The 18,724-nt window shown below is 38.6% G+C and overlaps 1 protein-coding gene across 5 annotated transcripts in view; it reads right to left on the bottom strand.

Moving 5' to 3' along the window:
* LOC306828030 (adhesion G protein-coupled receptor D2) overlaps positions 1 to 18,230 on the bottom strand; it is a 75,057-nt gene extending 56,827 nt beyond the window's left edge. For 3 of the 5 annotated variants that reach the window (XM_079350211.1, XM_079350214.1, XM_079350213.1), the window contains exons 1-20: positions 17,933 to 18,229; positions 17,800 to 17,836; positions 16,927 to 16,951; positions 15,813 to 16,037; positions 14,790 to 15,431; positions 12,858 to 13,058; positions 12,506 to 12,579; positions 11,945 to 12,244; positions 11,671 to 11,782; positions 11,090 to 11,236; positions 10,474 to 10,576; positions 9,839 to 9,950; positions 9,169 to 9,224; positions 8,781 to 8,907; positions 7,882 to 7,985; positions 6,452 to 6,554; positions 5,606 to 5,759; positions 5,050 to 5,183; positions 4,726 to 4,841; positions 3,480 to 3,600 (exon numbers count right to left, since the gene is read on the bottom strand). In XM_079350211.1, the coding sequence (XP_079206337.1) occupies positions 3,480 to 3,600; positions 4,726 to 4,841; positions 5,050 to 5,183; positions 5,606 to 5,759; positions 6,452 to 6,554; positions 7,882 to 7,985; positions 8,781 to 8,907; positions 9,169 to 9,224; positions 9,839 to 9,950; positions 10,474 to 10,576; positions 11,090 to 11,236; positions 11,671 to 11,782; positions 11,945 to 12,244; positions 12,506 to 12,579; positions 12,858 to 13,058; positions 14,790 to 15,431; positions 15,813 to 16,037; positions 16,927 to 16,951; positions 17,800 to 17,835 (2,892 nt within the window). In that variant the 5' untranslated portion in view covers position 17,836; positions 17,933 to 18,229. Of the gene's footprint in view, positions 1 to 3,479; positions 3,601 to 4,725; positions 4,842 to 5,049; positions 5,184 to 5,605; positions 5,760 to 6,451; positions 6,555 to 7,881; positions 7,986 to 8,780; positions 8,908 to 9,168; positions 9,225 to 9,838; positions 9,951 to 10,473; positions 10,577 to 11,089; positions 11,237 to 11,670; positions 11,783 to 11,944; positions 12,245 to 12,505; positions 12,580 to 12,857; positions 13,059 to 14,789; positions 15,432 to 15,812; positions 16,038 to 16,926; positions 16,952 to 17,799; positions 17,837 to 17,932 lie in introns of all 5 variants that reach the window. The other 2 variants (XM_079350210.1, XM_079350212.1) reach the window with 1 other exon arrangement.
* Between the last annotated feature and the right edge of the window lie 494 nt (positions 18,231 to 18,724).

Here is an 18,724-nt window from a genome sequence, read left to right as displayed (position 1 = left end):
CGTCTGACATTGTCTATGCATGTTATCTTTTTCTTACTCTGGTTGTTTTGAAATGTGCTTTATAAATAAAATGGATTTGTTATGCCAACATGATCACAACGGTCATTCTTGCATGTTGATGTTTAAATGGTACATTTTGTTTATGGTGTAAACATGCTCACATTCGACCTCAGTCATCGTGGTGCTGAAGGAGCAACCATAGGATCTTCAAAAGCCAATCATTTTGCTTATAAAATGTTGCACCACATTCTGCTGAACACAATACAGAAAGGGTCATAATATTTATCTGACAATGTGTATATTTATTATTGTTATTTTTTATTAAGCTGATGGCCATTTGACGCACCTTTCGAGTGAACACTCTGGATGGCCATATTAAATGAGGGTAAAGGCTCAGATCATGAGGTAAACGTATGTTGGACCCTGAACAGCTTGACCTGCTGAACACATGAGATTACCTGAGTACAAACTGTGCAAAACAAATTTCCCCCTGGGGGAAAATGAAGCATTGTATTCTAAGTTTTTATGATAATGGAAAGGTGGAGCCATTTTCATTGGCTGTTTTACGAGCACATGAGCAGCCCTCCTGAAGCAACCTTGTAGCGTTCTGCCCAAGTCCCTCGGTCGTGTGCCCACTGCTGAAGTCTATTTTACATGGTGGACAAACCTGGTATTGCATTCACCCGAGGCTATTGGGCCCAAAAAGAATTATTCCCATAAGCTTACATTAGGAAAGAGACGTCTAAAAATTGTCAGGTTAGTTTTTTGAGGTACATCAACTTCACATAACGCACACTTAGAAAACCCTTTATAAAATCCGCAGGTCCTACAATGCAGATGTCTTTCATTGGAATGAATAGGGCTATACTGCTGTATCCATTCTTTAATATATCCATGCTTCTGCCCCCCTCGGAGGCTTTCAGAGAGCTGGCCGATCAGAGGAAAGTAAGAAGGGAGGGGGGCCTTAAAGAGACAGCAGCTGATACAAACTGTTTCAGGAGGAGGCTGAACTAGAGGTTTTTTTTAACGACACCAGTGTCAAGTTTTTTGAGCTACAAATCATGCAAAGCTACTCTCTGGGTTTCACACTGACAACATAAAAAGTATAAACAAGTATTAGTGATCTTTAACGCAAAAAAAAAAAAAGAAGACCACCAATTGAAACTTCATGAGTTCATAAAGAGTACTGCAGTTGTAACTTAGCTAATTGGTTTAATTAACCAAACCAAAGAGGTAATACAACAATAAGCACTTCATCTCACAAAATCAATAGAAAAAAAGCCCCAAATGTCTCCACTACAAGTGTCAGAGCAGCCCGTGCAGCCCAGAGAGAAGTGGGGTTGACAGAGTGTGTCATTGGAGCAGCTTTGAGCCTGGCAGGGTTCCTCTTGTGTCCTGACCTGTTTAGACCCATTAAGGGCACACTGCATACATCCATTATGCCAGAGCAGCTGGTTATTTCCTCCAATAAAACATGAAACCCCAGCAACCGACACGCACAAAACACATGGTAAATGATTGGTATCGTTTATCAATGTTAGGTAAATACTAGCCTATTCTGGCTCTGCACAGAATCTATGCCTGAATGATGCAATAAACGATACAGTAAGAGTTGCATCCATAACAAGATAGCACAGGGCACAGCAGAAGTTCTTAACGTTTCCTCATTTACGATTTAAAAGTGTGCAACAGATACAAGCGCCACAATTTGTGAAATGAACTTCGATCTTCAAAGTGTGATATAGCTGAGGTATCACTGATCACATTTTTTAGAGCTGAGATACATTATCTCTCCATGTTTCACAATTAAAATATGTGGGGAAAAATGATAGTTTAGTGTCAGTGTAATGACGAATCTTTATACACAGTATGTGTGCTGATTATTAGTCAACAGAAAAGGTTTGTTTTTATAATCACAACGATATGGTCAAATAAAAAGACAATACAACAAAAACAATAACGCAGGGCAGATAGAGAAACATAAAGAAGCTCACAGACTGCTGAAAGAACAAAGGCTGAGTAAAGGCAGATGTGTGAAACGGAATAGAAATAAATATGATGTGTTTGGATGTTAAGCAGTGAAAGTTGTATAATAAGATCCCAGAAAAACCGTCTTGAGTAATTACTGTCGACATGGAAAAAAACATAATTAGATATGAGGGGGGAAACAGAAACTATTTATGGCAACCGAGGGGCCTCGCTTAATGATCAGACCGCAGCTAAGACCTCTATTGATTTTCTCCCTAAATATACAGCTCAATTAAAGATAGAGCTGATTAAAAGTCGACTACATATCGCAGCAGCAGATCTGGACGTGCTGGGTAAATTCTCTGCAGTCAGATGGTCATGTTATTCCACCTTCGTTACTTGAGTGCAGACAGAAATTAGACTTCACAGATATTTTTATTCTTTCTATTTTCCATCTCAAAACTAATATTTCACAATTTTAAAGCCATTTTTAAATGGAGCTTTAATAGTCACTGGTTTACTGTTGTACTGGTGACAAACCAACTCACAGAATATAAACACTGAAAGAGGAAAATCAACATTGACAAGCCACAAAAACAACAATAATGCTGACCCTAAAAATGAAACGCAGGAATAATCACACAAACAACACAAATGGACTCTCCTTGTTAAAATGAAGCAAGTGTTTAACACAAGCCAGACCAAGGCCCCTTTCCCCCTTTCTGCCAAAGCCTTGTCACTGGCAAATAAAAACCTTGACAGACTGGGTACCCTAACCACAAGAGAAAGGCAGAATTACAATGAATAATGAAAAACCTTTCTGTTTCTCATTGAAGAAAAAAATAATCATTTAAGGTCTGTAAACTATTGAAGATTATTTTAAGTTGCTCTGAACTTTTCAGCTGTGTTATTTATTGAATACTTCATTTATATATTTTATTTCAACAGAAGGATGCCTGTTTTTAAGACTGTTCAGAACTTCCTCTGAGATAAAGTGCATTTATGAATTTTAGAAAAACAGTATGTCCTGGTGGATGTAAATCCTCGGTATATTTACTGTGACGAAGAACAACGTTCTTAATGTAAGACACTAGATTAGTATAAGATACTACACACAGGAATCCTGTGTTTACCAGATCAGATTTGGATCACAGAAACCGCTCTTAAACTGAGGTTTTTTTAATACTCTTTATTGATTCCTCTTGGATCTAAGATGTCTTAATTATTTTTTTTGACAAATAAATGACAGAACATGGTTAACATTGGTGGTGGGGTTTAATAATAACTTATATAGTGTTTTTCTAGGTGCTCAAAGACACAAAAACAACCAAAAAATGAAACCAAAAAACGACGAGGACAGTATAATGAAGAAGTGGTGTAAGGGGGGAGGATGGCAGTGAGTGGTTGCAGGCAGTGTTGAAGAGGTGGTTTTTAGGGTTTACGTGTGAATGTGTTTGCAGAAAAACACACAGACAAATAAACAATGGTAACATCTGTTTGAGTGTGTGTACCTGCAAGGAGTTGAGTAGGACGAAGATGTACGCCATCACAATGGAAAAAGGCACCAAGACGCCACACAGCCATGTTAAGCCAAGAATAGGAAGCAACACCAACACTGCTTTCACTGCCGCCCTGTGCTCAAAGACAGACAAAAACCATATGTACACCATCAGTTGGTTGACGAGCTGAATAAGGTGAACTCAGAATTTCAGCAAACATGTTGTATTTTTTTCTTCTTTTCTCCTTTACTGTCCAAAGTGAATTTCTAGGTTTCTCAACTTTTCCACCTTTTGGGCAAAACTGACCATATCTGGCAGACAGGCTTTCCATATACAGTACAACACTGTGCAGCTGGGAAAGCTCACTGGGTGACAACTTCCCACCTTAAATCTGCCTTAATTCTGTTTAGAGTGGAATTATCTTCCCACTCAGGTGACTGCCAAACCGCACCAGCTGTGTGTGTGATTGTGTATGTGTCACACGGCGGGCGGCAAGCTCTAGTTAATTCAGTGGAGGAATGTGTTTGAGTTTCCGCAATGGCTGCCACCCAAGGGTGCCAAAAGGTTTAAGGTGTGCTTTGAAAACCTTCATAAAGCACATACTGTGAGCCCTGGTGGGCCGACGGAGTGTAAAAAAACCCCAAAAGAAGACATCCCCCTCAACATGATTTTCACTGATAGGATTTCATACAAAGCCTGCTTGGGGAAATCTACTGGTTCAAATACAACACAGTGTCACAGTGAAGAGTCAACAGCTGAGCCGACATAAGAAGAGATAACAGCAGGGTTTCTTAAATTAAAAAAAAAACGAACAAAAAAAACATACGTTTATTGTCCACACTAACGTAACAGAAAGTCTGGTCCATCCAACAGATCTAGCACTAAAAGTAACTCAGGTCGAGTCTATCTTTTCATTCCATTTCATTTCAAACACTCAGTTAGTTAAAAACCACTGTGAGCCATATATATATATATATATATATATATATATATATATATACACACACACACATATATGACGCCTTTTATAATAACAAATACTATTAAATTAAAATTAAATTCCTGTTCAATTGCATGTGTATATTGTTGGACAAACTAGGCTTTTATTTTGAAAGTACAAATCAAATATAAAATATAAATTAGCCCAGCTGCAGCAGCTATTTCACTATCAAGCACTAGAGTGTGTTTGCTCCAAAGCCTGTGGGCAGAGTGAAAATCTAAAAACAGAGGACAAATGGCGCCTCCTTGTGGTGTTTACCTCATTTGTTCATAGGCTTGTTCCACAGGACTTGTGCCCATGGCCAACATGATGGACCTTCTTTTGGCTGTAGATATGGTAATGACGACCACCCTGGTCAGTACCATGAGATTCACCTGAACAAAATGGGGAGGGTACGAAAATGAATGAAGCTACAGAAAAAAGGCAAAGAGATGAAACACAAGAAGTGCACTTATAAAGAAACACATCGACACAGAATAATAAAATGTGACAGTGTGAAGGAGATCTTTTCAAGGGAAGGAAATAACTAATGAAACAAATATTTAACTGACAAACAACTTGAGTTCAATCTAAATTTCTAACCATAATGATGAAAATGACAGGACCAGCAAAACCCCAGATTATCCCATTCTGGACACTGAGCCAACAGTGGCCATCAGCTGAGTATTTGCCTGAGGCTGATGCCAGCGTGATTGTGACGATCAGCACGGGCAGACCTGGATAGAGCCGGGAGACACACACACACACACACACACACACACACACACACACACACACACACACACACACACACACACACACACACACACACACAAAAAGTGTATTTCAAGTTAAGTATTTAGAAAGACAGAGATAATCAGGAGGTGTGAGAGAAAGGAAAGACAATTAGAAAGGAGGAGAATATTGGACTTTACTTTATGAGAATTCACAAACATCAATAAAAAACTCTTTAGATTTGCATAGTTCCCACAGTGTATAAAATAAAGCCGCCATGTAAAGTGTAGGTCTATCCAAATAAAAAGCCAATTTTTTTTGGTCAAACTGACATCATCAATTTATTCTCTCGATGTCATTAGATTACATTAGAAATCAAACAAAATCACAGCTAATCTCTGGAGATATTGTTTAGCTATCCTACCCCAGCCGATGAGATAGTAATACTTCATGTGTTTGTCCTCGTTTAGGTTGACAGCGACCACCTTGCTCCAGAGAAGCAGACCCTCCACCAACATCCAGCTGAATGCTGCCATAAAGAAGAGATGGAGCAGTGCTGCCACAAGTGTACACGCCACCTTTAAACACATCAACACAGACATGCAGACAGATACATGTTAGATTTCAACAGGAAGAAGAAAAAAAACACACAAATTCAAAACTTTACAACATACCAAACAAGCACTCTCATTTTGGTCATGCATATTGCAAGTGCTAATTGGAGGTATGGTTTATTTCACATTACTCTGGATGCATAACATCCATAAAACCTGCTTGCCTCCATTGGCAAGGTTGTTAAACAAATAGTTTCTGGAAGAGTAAAATTAAAGCCAACTAATGTAGCAGATAAATCTTTGCAACTACTAAACTCTGTGTCAAGCTGAAACAATATGGAGACAACTTTAGCAAAACTCTCGAGCCTCAAATCTAATTCTTTTTAAATAGCTCTGGGTTTACCAAAAAGCGTGCGTTAAAATGGTCCTTACGGTCCCTCAATCTATATATACATATATGAAACCATTTGATGATTTCCAACAAGTGGACACTTGCCCCTCTAGGGTAAAACCACCTCCCTGGCTTAAACTGTGGTCAAAGGACCAAGGGTCAAACCATCAACAGGCTATTTGGTGACCACTGAGAGACTGAGCCATGTGTTCCAGCTTTTAGATATGACAGTGACCAAGGGAACTTCAGTACAGATTCGTATTTAAATTCTCATTTAGGGGGCATTACTATTTAATTTGTCTGGTAAATGAAATAAGATCATTACCTTGTTGTGAATGGCTGAGCCGCTGCACAGCAGGATCACCTGGGCACAGATCAGAGACATGAACAGGTTCTTATGGATGGACGTCCTGTCGGATTTTGGAATACTATGGATAGAGATGAGGATACGGTCAAGTCCAGTTTATCTGACAATTATTCATATTATATTATTATTCAGGGAAAAAAGAACCGAGTTAGTGTTAACATATCACCATGCTTTTATGTGTATAGATAAACTGTCTATATCTCAGTGTTCGACAGTAAGATGAGCTGACCTCTCATCATCTTTAGAGTGGCTCATTGTAAAATCCAAGGCTCCAAAATGAGCTGCCTCTGTTTAGCTTTGAATGCTTTAATCGGTTTTTTTTTATTCCACGTCTTCCAAACATTCTACACCTCTCAATGTGCTGCTGCCCTATCCTAGATATCATTCTTGTATCTATTTCATTTTGCTGTGCAGTGTCTCTTACTTATGTAAATCTGATCAAACTCATGTTCCACGAAGTCTAACACCATCTATGAACACAAACACACATACAGTCTTAAGATGCCCGAGGTTGAATTATTCACAACATAACACAGGTTAGATTTAATTTCCATATTTGTATTTCCATAAAACTGACTGAAGCAAAGTGATGAATTTACTCTAAAGTGAAGTAATGGAAGAGAGACTTTATAATTACCTCTGGATGAGCTTAGCCTATTTAGATTCAATTCATTTGAGCGCTCCTGACCATTTATATTTCATGCTTTGATTCCACATGCAACTCTAGACATGTGAACCTCACATGTGTGAAATGCACGGCTGCACACTGACTTCAGGGCGGCCATAAATAGTCATTGCAGCTCCTGGTCAGCTGCTCGTGATCCCTCAGCGACCCTAATGTTAATTAATAGCTGTAGGATTGCACCATAAACCTTCAGAGTGGACTCACATGTAGACCAAAGTAATTACTAGATTGGCACGAATCAATACTCACAGTGTTAAGCTCACAAACACTCATACATTATCTTTTTCTGTTTTGTCTATTTTATAGTGGTGTTGACTGTATGCACTTTATAAATCCTGACTTTAGAAATCATCGCTAGCAGAAGGATGTATTGTTCACATTAACATAATTAGAAAGTGTTGAGAAAATCATGTTTTTCCATCCAAACAAAATACGGCTTTTGATGATTTATATTTTATACTTATTACATTTATTTGTATTTCATTGGCATGATGAGTTTGGAAAATCAACGGATATTCTTATTTCCTAAGTAGATAAAGAAATTGGACATGTCTGTATTGACAACAAGCCCTTACACAAAATAGTATATTATAAGTTTTAACTCAGCTCTCGTGTGTCTGTAAACATATTAGTTCAGACAGACAGAAACAATACAGAGAAGCTGGTGTTGTGGCTAAGCATGACAAGAAAATCAGCTACTCACTCCAGTACAGTGAACAGCATCAAGGTCACCACAAGCGCACACAGAGATGCACCGGAGCCAATAAACGTCAGCTTGGTTAAAATGAGCTCTTCTTCTGGACTCCACTGGAACAGAGAGGAAAGAAGGTTAATGCAAGACACTGCTTAGCTCCTCACCCTGCACTCTGACCCCGGCACTATGTTTATCGATGTGTTGCGTTTGAACATGAATGTGTTCTCGATGGGATGTGCCTTCATGGATGTGGTGGTTGTTTATTTTTAACATGAATGTGTCTCTTTATGGAGGAGGATTTTCTGTGTGAATGTTTTGAACACTGATTGAATGTGATTTCTAACTTCTATGCACCAACCAGGAGAGGCGCTCATAATTTTGTTGTATCCGGTTATACAATGACAATAAAAGCTTTCAATTAAAAAATTCAAGAGAAAGAGGAGAATGTTGTTGGAACGTCCCAGCTGTGATCCGTCTCATGCCCTCATAACCTTTACTCAAGAAGACCTATAATAAATGAAATCTGTGAAAGAGCTGAATGTGATTGCAAAACTGTTTCGAGTGATTTATAAATGTTGAGTATATTTGTTATTTATGTGCTTTAAGTTACATTTTACATAATGTTTCCCAGAAAGAGAGACAAAGCAGCTATGATAAGCTCTTATTAAAAGTGTACAACAAAACCTGTTCTGAACTTTAGAGGCGAAGGATCACAACATCACCATTCACATCAGCACTTTAGATTTAGTTGCACAAGTCACAGTCTAATTTCCAATAAGAAAATGTAAATAACCTTCACTAAATATTAATGAGACAAACGGACTGTAGTTCACCTTACCACCCCTAAGCCTTCACCAAAGTTTTAATTTGACTTGACTCAAAGACTCTATAAACATTCCTTCTGTTACCTTTGACTCCAGGTAATTCATCAGCACTGCAAAGTTGGTGGTGTGATTACAGAGGCAGGAAGTGACACTAGAGCCACCAAAGGTCACCCTGCAACCATCAGTGGACCAGCTATTGGTATAATTATGCCTGTAAAGCACAAATACACACTCATCATTAGGTTTCAGAAAGCAAAGACATTTGGTATTAAAGCATGAAGAATTATAAATAATTAAACAGGTTTCATATTTCTGCCTGTCTGTATATCACAAAATAATATAATGTGTATATTTATCATCTTTAGGCGCTGTTTTCATACCATACAAGGCATCACAAATATGTCCTCAAAAGAAGCAGTGAATGATCAGGGAGCAGCTCATCATCATGAATCCAGCTGTTGTTCAAACTTACATGAAGCTGAAATTCCAAAAGGCACAAACAGGGGAAACGCGCTGAGAATACTCCACCTAGAAAATAAAACACATTTGGACATGTTTCCTTTTCTCTTTGTTGCTCTCTCACTCAGACCCAAACAACCCCTTGGCATCATGGGTAAAAGTCACATGTTGCCTAGCTGGGTGATGAAAATTCACGCATCGGAACATTTTATGACTGGTGAGTTTATCAAACGGGAAATTTGACTTGAACTTTACTGCTATCCATAAAAAATGACGTCTTTAACACAGGGGTACTCAAAGTGTTCTGTCAACCCCCGAGCCCTCGCACCCACACAAACTACTATACTATACTACAAACTAGTTCTTGTGTTCCTACTTACAGATGACTTTTTTTTAATTTTACTTTTATTTAGCATTTTACATAATGTAACTTCAAAAAGGAACGCAACAGAGTTGCATTACATTTAAATGTGGAAGTGTATGTCCAAAGTCACAGCTGAAACTCACAAAAGGAAATATGCTACACTGAAATGTAATAAAAGCTGTGAGCAGTCTGATGAAAAAAACACCTGAATGTTTATTTTTCTACTCAAATCTTGTGACTGTTTACAGTGAACACTGCAGACAATAATGATCATCCTCAGACTTCACATACGATAAAATGTTTAAAAATTGGACTGTACCACATGAGACGAGGACAGGGTGTACTGGACAGCCACAGAGATGGTTTGGGCCTTGAAGGTGTCACGTACAGAGGCTGATATGACAGCAGAAGTCAGGTGACCAGGCAGAACTCTGGGAAAGCAGACAAAAGTAATCGTTACCGTATTCATCTGGACATATACCATAAGATGCTTTTTCACATATGATGAAGTTCAAAAAGTCAGTTTAAGATGTGTCTGTTAGCGTAAACACACAGCTCACCCTGTAAACTTCAGCAGGTATGAAAGCACTATTAGAGTGATAACAACAAGACAAACTGATACCTCCATCTAAATGACCCCATATCTTTTAAAATAGTGAAGGTAAAATTTAAAGTACAGATTATTTGAAAGGGAAGAACAAAGAAAGAAACCCCAAAGGATTAGTGCTAAATTCAACTTAAAGTAAAGACTGGTGTTTTGATTGGATAATTGCAACAATTAATTTTCAAGAACTGCTGAGATGTTTTCAGAAAGAAAATTAGATCAAGAAATGTAAACACAACATGACACTTTTTTCTCATCATGAGTGTCTGTTTGTTGACTCATTTCCCCAATATTCATCAACATTTCCAAACAGAGCACTGAGAGGAGACAACAGGCAAACTAAAGCCAACCCTTTTCCTTTCTCCTGGTGACTCAGTGGAGGCTGGTCTACTTCAGATACAATCTCGCTCAGACGACTGTAGTGGGTATGAATAAACATCACTTCCTCAAAACCTGAGAAGACACAAAAGAAAAGAATATTGATGTTTATCCTTCAGTGATTGAACTTTCATTCGGAGCAGCTCTCTTGGTTTACAGTTTCATGCTTCGAGCACTTCTTTCAAATATTCACACCAAAAATCCTCCAAATACACTCACAGTTGCTATGGTTCTCTTCTGGTGTTATAAAGTTATACTCCAGACCAAACCCCAGAAAATGTGGAACAAAAAGCTCAACTAAAATATAGTAAATTTCAAAAATGAACAAAAATATCACATTAATAGCTATAAGATGTCTATAAAAGAGAGATGGAAACTAACAAAATCCTAAAATCATTAGCCAGGAATGAACCGGCATTTATTGAGCAGCATGTTGCATCACAACTTCTGTGTGACGTTAAAGGACGAGCAGCAAAAAGAAGCTTTGTAAATATGCGTTTCTTCATTTTTCATCTTTTATACATCAGAATGGTTGAACTCATTAAATACACCTTTAAAAGAAGTGCAATCTGTGTGTGTATTTCCCACCCAGTGTGTAAATCCTCTGGAGCTCAGTGTCAGGGATGAGTAACTCATCCTGACCACTGCTGCTGCTGCTGTGGGAGCCGATTGTAGACGGCTTGAAGATGTGACTCGGGCTGTTCTCTGACAGCTTCTGCCACTTCACAAACACATCTGGCAAGAAAGACAAGAGGGGACAAAGAGACAATTAAAGGAGAGGAACTATCCTAGTTAGAATAATGAAAACAAGGACGTTTGTCAATGATGTTTGTGAGTCAAGAGCTCATAATGGTCAGGGTAATTAACATTATAATTAAATGGGGGACTTTTTTTCTACTTAGTATTCCCAGGCTTCTATAAATGTAGACAAAGCAGCAACAAGGACATGAATAAGTGAAATATGACTATAAAAGTTACAACAATCCACAAGAATGCCAGCTTTTAATCTTAAAGGGAAATGTGTTACATCATTTTCAGCAAGTTCGGCTACATATTCCTATTTTTACATTTGTACATCTTTGTCCACCCCTGAAACGTTGCCTCCTGTATTCTGAAACCAATCATAATTGGATCTATGATTCATTCGTCTTTAAGGATGTTTTCATTACCGATGTTCCTGGTAGAAAGCATGAAGCCTCTTTCCTCAACAGCTAGCATGTCTGCAAGAGCCTCAGTAAGATTATCTATGCTCTTGACAATCGTAAATGGCCCCACGTTGACCTGTCCAAGAAAATGAGGCACAAAAACAAAACCATTTTTACAACCTTTCAAGCACACTTCAGTGGGAATCAGGTCAACTGTTGGGTTGACTTTCATGTACAAATAGAGTTCTTCCAATCCAACCAGAAACCTTTTTGGTTTTAGCACAAGTCACTCCCTCACCCCATTTTCTGTCAGACCCATCCACTGTGTGGCCATGTGCGGCTCCAGCATCACGCTGGCTGCCTTCACGTAGTTTGTAGCAATGGACACCATGACCTTTGCCGTGTCATTTCCTACAGAGTGAGATCCGTCCGGTGCAGTCAGATCCGTCTCGATCATTTGGGTAAGGAAGAGGACATCGGTGGATGTAAGTAGGTTTGGTCCGTCTGATTCTAACATTTGCAGAACAGCCTGGGTCAGCTGCTGCAGCACTGTCAGATTTCTCTCCCGAGAAGAGTTTACACTCAGCTCCTCGATAAGCTAAAGAGAGGGAGGACAGATAAAAAGTGAATATCAGATAAAAAAATGTGGTTGGAATGCAAAGCAATCTCTTCACCAAGTACAACAGATTCGTTCAACATTTAAAGAAACATTCACCAAACAATCTTGATAAAAACAGTAATAGAGAAGTGTCACAGAAAATGTTCAGCTTCTCCAAAGATGACAATAAGATGATGAAGATGATAATGAGAGGCTTTAATTCCACCTCTAGGCACACACTGGCTCTAATATCACACTCACAGCTTTGGTCAGAGGATTCTTGCTCAATATGCTGAAGAATTGTGTCTTTGGTATAGTGACAACATCAAGGACTTCTGCAGACATAACAGAGAAATATATCACAAATATCACAATCTATATCGCAAACAAATCTATGGTAACCGGAGAACACATTATAACCTATTACATTTCATGAGATTCATGTTTTTCTTTCAACAACATATTCTCCATCCAGGGAAAGTAGTGTTCATAACAGAGCTATAGCATTTGATTGTGGTGATGCTGTATTCTGAGGTGAGACGAAGCGAACCAAATAATCATAAAGAGTGAAAATGCGTACGAATCTCTGATATTATAAAAACTTAAATGGTACCTTTTTTGAACTGGCAGACAGCTCCTCTTAATGAGTCGCACTTAGCATGGTCCAAGTTCCCAGTCACAGGGTCAAAGATGCCACAACCCTCATCAGACTGAGGAGAGCTTTGGAATACGTTTAAGGAAAGCGTATGATTCGGTAAAGGATTTCCATCCAGAAGGGTGTCCAGAAGCGAAGTTGCTAATATAGTGATGTTTCCTATTGAGAGAAAGAATCAAACATTTCTTATTTTTTTAAGTTGTATTAAATAAAATCTATATGAAGACTGAATGTCATATCTAGTGAAAGAGGCGATGGTAGTTTTACACGTCAGAAATCAAGCAGAAGGTCAGGGAAATAACACGTGATGAATTCATTTGCTACCACAGTATTTTTCTGAGTATGATACTAAGGCAACACAAAACTACAGAGCCTCACTTAGAACTTGTTCTGTTTTACTTATTAAACTTTACAAAAAAAACAATCTAAATATGCATCATGTTCATGTGGCTTGTGTTATGTTTTGTGTTAAATGATGTGTTGGACGTTTTATGATTTTCTATAGTGTTTAACCACCGTTCATGCTTTCAGCAAAGACATCATGGTTTAGTTCATACAGAAAGTCTAAGGTGAGATTAAGTCCTTAAATATTCATGGCCAGAGTCAAGTAAAGATCCAATTCAGCTTTTAATGCTCTTGCTGAATACCTAGGTGTGGTTTGAAGTAAAAGACAAAGACTTTTGGAAGAGCGGGTCCTGATCCGAGCAGAGCTAGCTCCTGACTAGAAGACTACAGTGGATGTACGAGTGATTTAATGTGTGGCAGTTTTATTTGAAGGAGTAATGGGACAGGTTATACCATTTTTAAACAAGTCTGATGTGACAGAGGAGGAAACACTGGGGTTAGCTACAGTTCCAATACCCTGACTCTGTGTTTAAATTGGGAACAAGGTACTCCTACTATGTAACTGAAAATCAATGAAGCAGTAAAACTCACTATGTTTTCTACATGTTCAGTTTTTGGGCTCTTATTGCTCACTGGGGAGCATGACGTAAGAGTACAGGAGAAGCTTGTTTTGAAGGGTGGGATTCAGACTGACGTGAGTCACAAAACATTTACCAGAATCATTAAGAAGTGTACTGTCTGCCAGAAACAGCGTGCTCATCATCTTACATATTCATCTTAGGCTGAAAACCAAAAACACAAGATTTTCTCTTCCAACCATCTTATTAAACTTCTATTTTTACTGACTGGAGAAATAAAGAGAGTGTGAATGAGTGTGTGTGTTCAGTAGAAGTATAACAAAGCACTCCACCAATCAAAGGATATGGATATCCTAATAAAGCTCCTTTGCTGATCCCAGTCTGAGGCAGTATTCTGTGATATAATGATACATGTCTGTCACATAAATAAGAGCATATCTAATGTAATGCACGTTATGCAGTTCACATTGGACAATTTGTTGAATGGTTGCCAATTTAGTGCAATGATGTACAAAACACATGTTTAATTAAAAAATGTTATTACATCATATTGGGCCTGATAACAAAGATTTGGGTGAAATGGCTGCAGACAGAGTAGATTGTTGTTGTACCTACAATTTATTCAGAGCATTTATTTGGACTGCCAGATGGGTGGAGTTATCAACATCAGGCCAGCTCAGATCTTGGCATGTAAGTGAAAATGAGTAGTCCAAAATGACTTTCCAAATGGTCTCAGTGTGATTGTTTTTCTGCGTAGCAACCCCACCCAGCTCTGAAGCTAAAGTACTTTCACTGTAAACAGCATTTTAAGAAAATGCTTATCAATACCACTGAACATGTTTGAGCCACTTAGGTCTAGTGTACATCTTTTACTGCCCTGAAGCAGGATATCAAATAGGCTTGACTAAGACTTTGCAAATCCTTCAACTTCTACCTTTCTGCTATTACTGCATCCGAACAACTATACCTTGACAAGGGCTGTCCCCCCTCAGATTGGTGAGGGAGGGCTCTATTTCCATTGCTGCTTGACTCCACTTGAAGACCAGCCCAGAGGAAACAGGGGAACACTCATTTTCCATGGTGTAGATTTCACTGCTGTTCAGTACACGGTCCCATATGTGCAGGTCTGTGATGCTCCCTGAGAATGACTCATCCTTCTTAAATGAGCCTCCATAGGTGTCCTGCTCCTGACCGATAATGAAATGTCCATCCGGGCCAATGCTGTCAGAACTGTTAAGGCCATCACCCCTGGCAACAGCAAGACCATGTGTAAATAGAGCCCAGTGTCCACCATTCTGAGTCCAAGAAACGCACACCGAGTGCCAGGAGTCGTCATGGCCAAAGGCGTTTTGATAACGTCCATGAACGCCATGGACCAGCAGGGCCAGCTGGACGGGCTTGCCCTGAATCAGGTTTGCTCGGAGCTGGAACTCATTGATGTAGGATTGAATTGAGTACGAGAAGATGGTGGATATTCCAAAGCAGTTCAGATCAAATCTGAGACGAGTGCAGACAGTCACGGAATCCATGGAGGGGAACTTGGGCAGGAGACGGGCATACTTGGTTTCCGAGCGCCCATTGAATTCTAGAACCAGGGTCTCTGAGGAACCTTTGAGAGAGAGAGCCAGAGATGAAGAGGAATCTCCATGAGAGAAACATACTGGCACAACTACTGGAAAAGATTAAACCTAGTAAAGAGAGCTAAAATTCCATAAAGCACCTTCTTGAGTCCCATTGTGCATTTTATAAACCTTTTTGTTAAGTCAGTGAGTATTAGAAAAGATAGCAGGAGGAAAGAAATATAATCCATTAATCTGCAATAATAATAATAATAAAATAATAATAATAATAACTTTATTTAAAAAGTGCTGTTAGTCACAGAGCTGTACAGGTACTAAAATCAACAACAAAAAAATGAACACAAAAAGATAAAACAAATTGATGCTACTATGTTAATATAAAGTGTCACAAAGAGTTGACTTTAACCTACTTGTCAAATGTGTCGTGACTTTCCTGGCAATCCACACAGGCTGAGAGATGTACAAAGACTTTAAAAAGTTGGTTAGCTCTTGGTTCTCTATTGGGCTAGAGACAGTGGCTAAGGTCCCAGAGCGCTGTTTGCACACTTCCCCTGCTCTGTTCCATTGCAGGCGATCGGGAACATACTCATAGTAGGACTCATCATATGTCTGGGATCTGGTGTCCAATGTAAAGGCTGTTAGAGGGAAGTGGAAGAAAGTCGTGGACAGATACTTGACAGACAAAACCCAGTGAATAACCCAGATCAATCTAAGTTGACAGTGCCATGATTGCTGGTTAAGCAAATATCAGAAAGTGTTGTTCACGTCTTTATCAGATAATGTTCCAAGCATTACTTTTCCACCTATAACAGACATTTGAAAAAACTGTTAAGAACATGAGCCTCTCATACAGTCAAGTTAAATACCAAATGCAGGCCTATAGAACATTTTAACAGTATTTCTGACACAGATAATTAATCTTCATTTTGAGCCAAACAAGTTGTATATATTGGAAATTGACACAAAATATAAATGGTGCTAATTCTTCAGTAGTGCCAGTGAAACGTCATTAAATGGCAGACCTCAAACAGCGGAAAACTATAAGTAATTACCAAGACAAATATCAAGTGTTTATTTTGTGTTTTACTTGGAGGAAAATAAGTTTCCTAAAAGTCCCATGTTAATGATTTAATGTCTCTGGCTGATGCCATCTTTCATGTCTGCGGTCAATTTTTTTGTAGTGGCGCATTAGCTTTTCTAGAAATGGGGGGGAAGTAGATGGAAAGGTGCTTTCTAGTAACTTCATTTCAGAGTGAAGGGCTATTACTTCATAAACCTACTTATCCAAAATATAACTTCAACATGTGAAGGAGTTCAATTTTCTTTTAATATTGTTTTCTAAATTCAGATTTGGTTAATTTAAGACATTGCTTTGAAAAGCAATTAAATGCAAATGAGCCTTTATGCTAGCTAGCATAGTGTTTAAAATAGGCGGTTAGGGCTTGGACTTTCATGAACCTAGTTACTAACTATGCTAACTCAAAAAACATGTTGATAACAAAAATGAGAAGAAAAGTCACTAACCTGATATACAATTGTGAAAGCAAACCTGAAAGACAAACTTAGTTTTAGTGTGTTGCTTTAGATAAGTGCTGACAGAAGCTTGGAGTCTTTATTAAAGCAATTCCATAAAGGCAAAGGCTACTGTAAGCAATGCTCAACAGGTGTCCTCATTAACGAAGCGAATTAGAGGCGAAGCACGCCCCTTTTCCTCCGCGCAGTCGCCTTACTTAACTATGAAACTAAACTATCCTACCTCAGCTGTTTACAAAATAAAAAAAAGGTCATATCTTTATCAGGTGTAACGTATTTGTTTTGAGTTGATAACTTATTAATTTGCTGAGTTAGTGATAGTGGCATGCAGGAGTAGTATAGACCCCTCCTGTGCGCATTAATTTAACTGCCATAATAAACATGGATGGCTCTACAGTCATTCTTGATGTCACTGAAAAGACTTCAAACTCGAAACAAATTAAACTGAACTGCTGCCTGTTTTAATCAACACATCAATGAAAACACGAGAAAACGTTTAGTCCATAAAATAGGTTATAGTGATATAATACCATTCTAAGTAAGACTATGATCCCTTCATTCAAGAACAAATTAAACTCCTCATGGAGTGCATCCACAGTAGGTTCATCGTGTAGTATTATGTCTTCCTCTTTATAGGCTACATGAGTTCAACCATTTTTACAGTCTATGGTTCAACCTGGCCTGTTTACAAAACACGACTTCACACAGTGGGCTTCAATGAATATCGACTCCCCCCCCCCCCCCCCCCCAAAAAAAAAAAAAAAGAATAAGTCAGAAATTGTCGAAGCCACTGAAATACACGCGTTTTATAAATGTTTAAACCCCAAAATAACCATACAGTAGATGTGAAAATAAAGTACTTACAAGAAGGTTTACAGTTGGGAACCATAACCAGTGCATCCTGAAAAACAAACTCTTTCATTATCCGAGAATGACAGGTCATATTTTTTTTCTGGAATTGATCAAACTTAAATGCCAAAACAAATAATTTCTTTACCTGAAGTATTCGTCTTGTTAAACACTTTTTTAGCGCGCTTTCTCATTCCAAACGTGTCGTGTCTGTGTACACACAGCATGCAACCACTTTTCAATGTTTTTTTTTTTTCCTAAATCCCCCAAAACGGCAAAGTTAGGCGGCAGTGTCTGTTGTCTTCTGTTGGTCACACTCACTCTCACCAAAGTAAAGACGAATCCTCGCTGGCTCCTGACATCATGAAGGGAGGATGCAGAGGAGGCTTCACGAAAGAGTGGGTGTAACCTGCTGCGAGCATACAGTAGAAGGGTGAACAAAAGGAGGGTTCATGGACCTCCAGAGGACCTTGAGTGTCTTTCAGGGTCCAATCAAGTGTAAGAGTAATAATATTGCAATAATCAAAGTTATGTCAAATAAGTCAATAGATGTTGCCTGGAGTGTGAATCTAAAAGGAGGTTGTGACAAAACACAGATTGTAAAGCTCGAGTATGTAACTTCCATAAGTTCCTGAAATTGCAATACAAGAGTTACATCCACAATTTCGCTGGTTGTGCAGTGGTTTATTTGTACAGAGGCTGCAGTCCTTAAAGGGATACTTCACCCATTTACATGAAGCTGTGTATCATTAGAAACATGGTAGCAGTGTTGAATGGACGTGAATCCAGCCCTCATTTTGCCCTGAGACGAGAAAAAAGTGTTTTTCTTTGCCTAGAAGTTTTTTTCATGTGATGCAATATGACGCTTTTTGCAATATGACGCTTTTTGCATCACATGAAGAACACTTCCGGGCAAAGAAAAACTTATTTTTCTTGTCTC

This window comes from Symphodus melops, assembly GCF_947650265.1.
Source record: "Symphodus melops genome assembly, chromosome: 8".
NCBI classification, from domain to species: Eukaryota; Metazoa; Chordata; class Actinopteri; order Labriformes; family Labridae; genus Symphodus; species Symphodus melops.
This window is presented reverse-complemented; position numbering and strand designations above follow the sequence as displayed.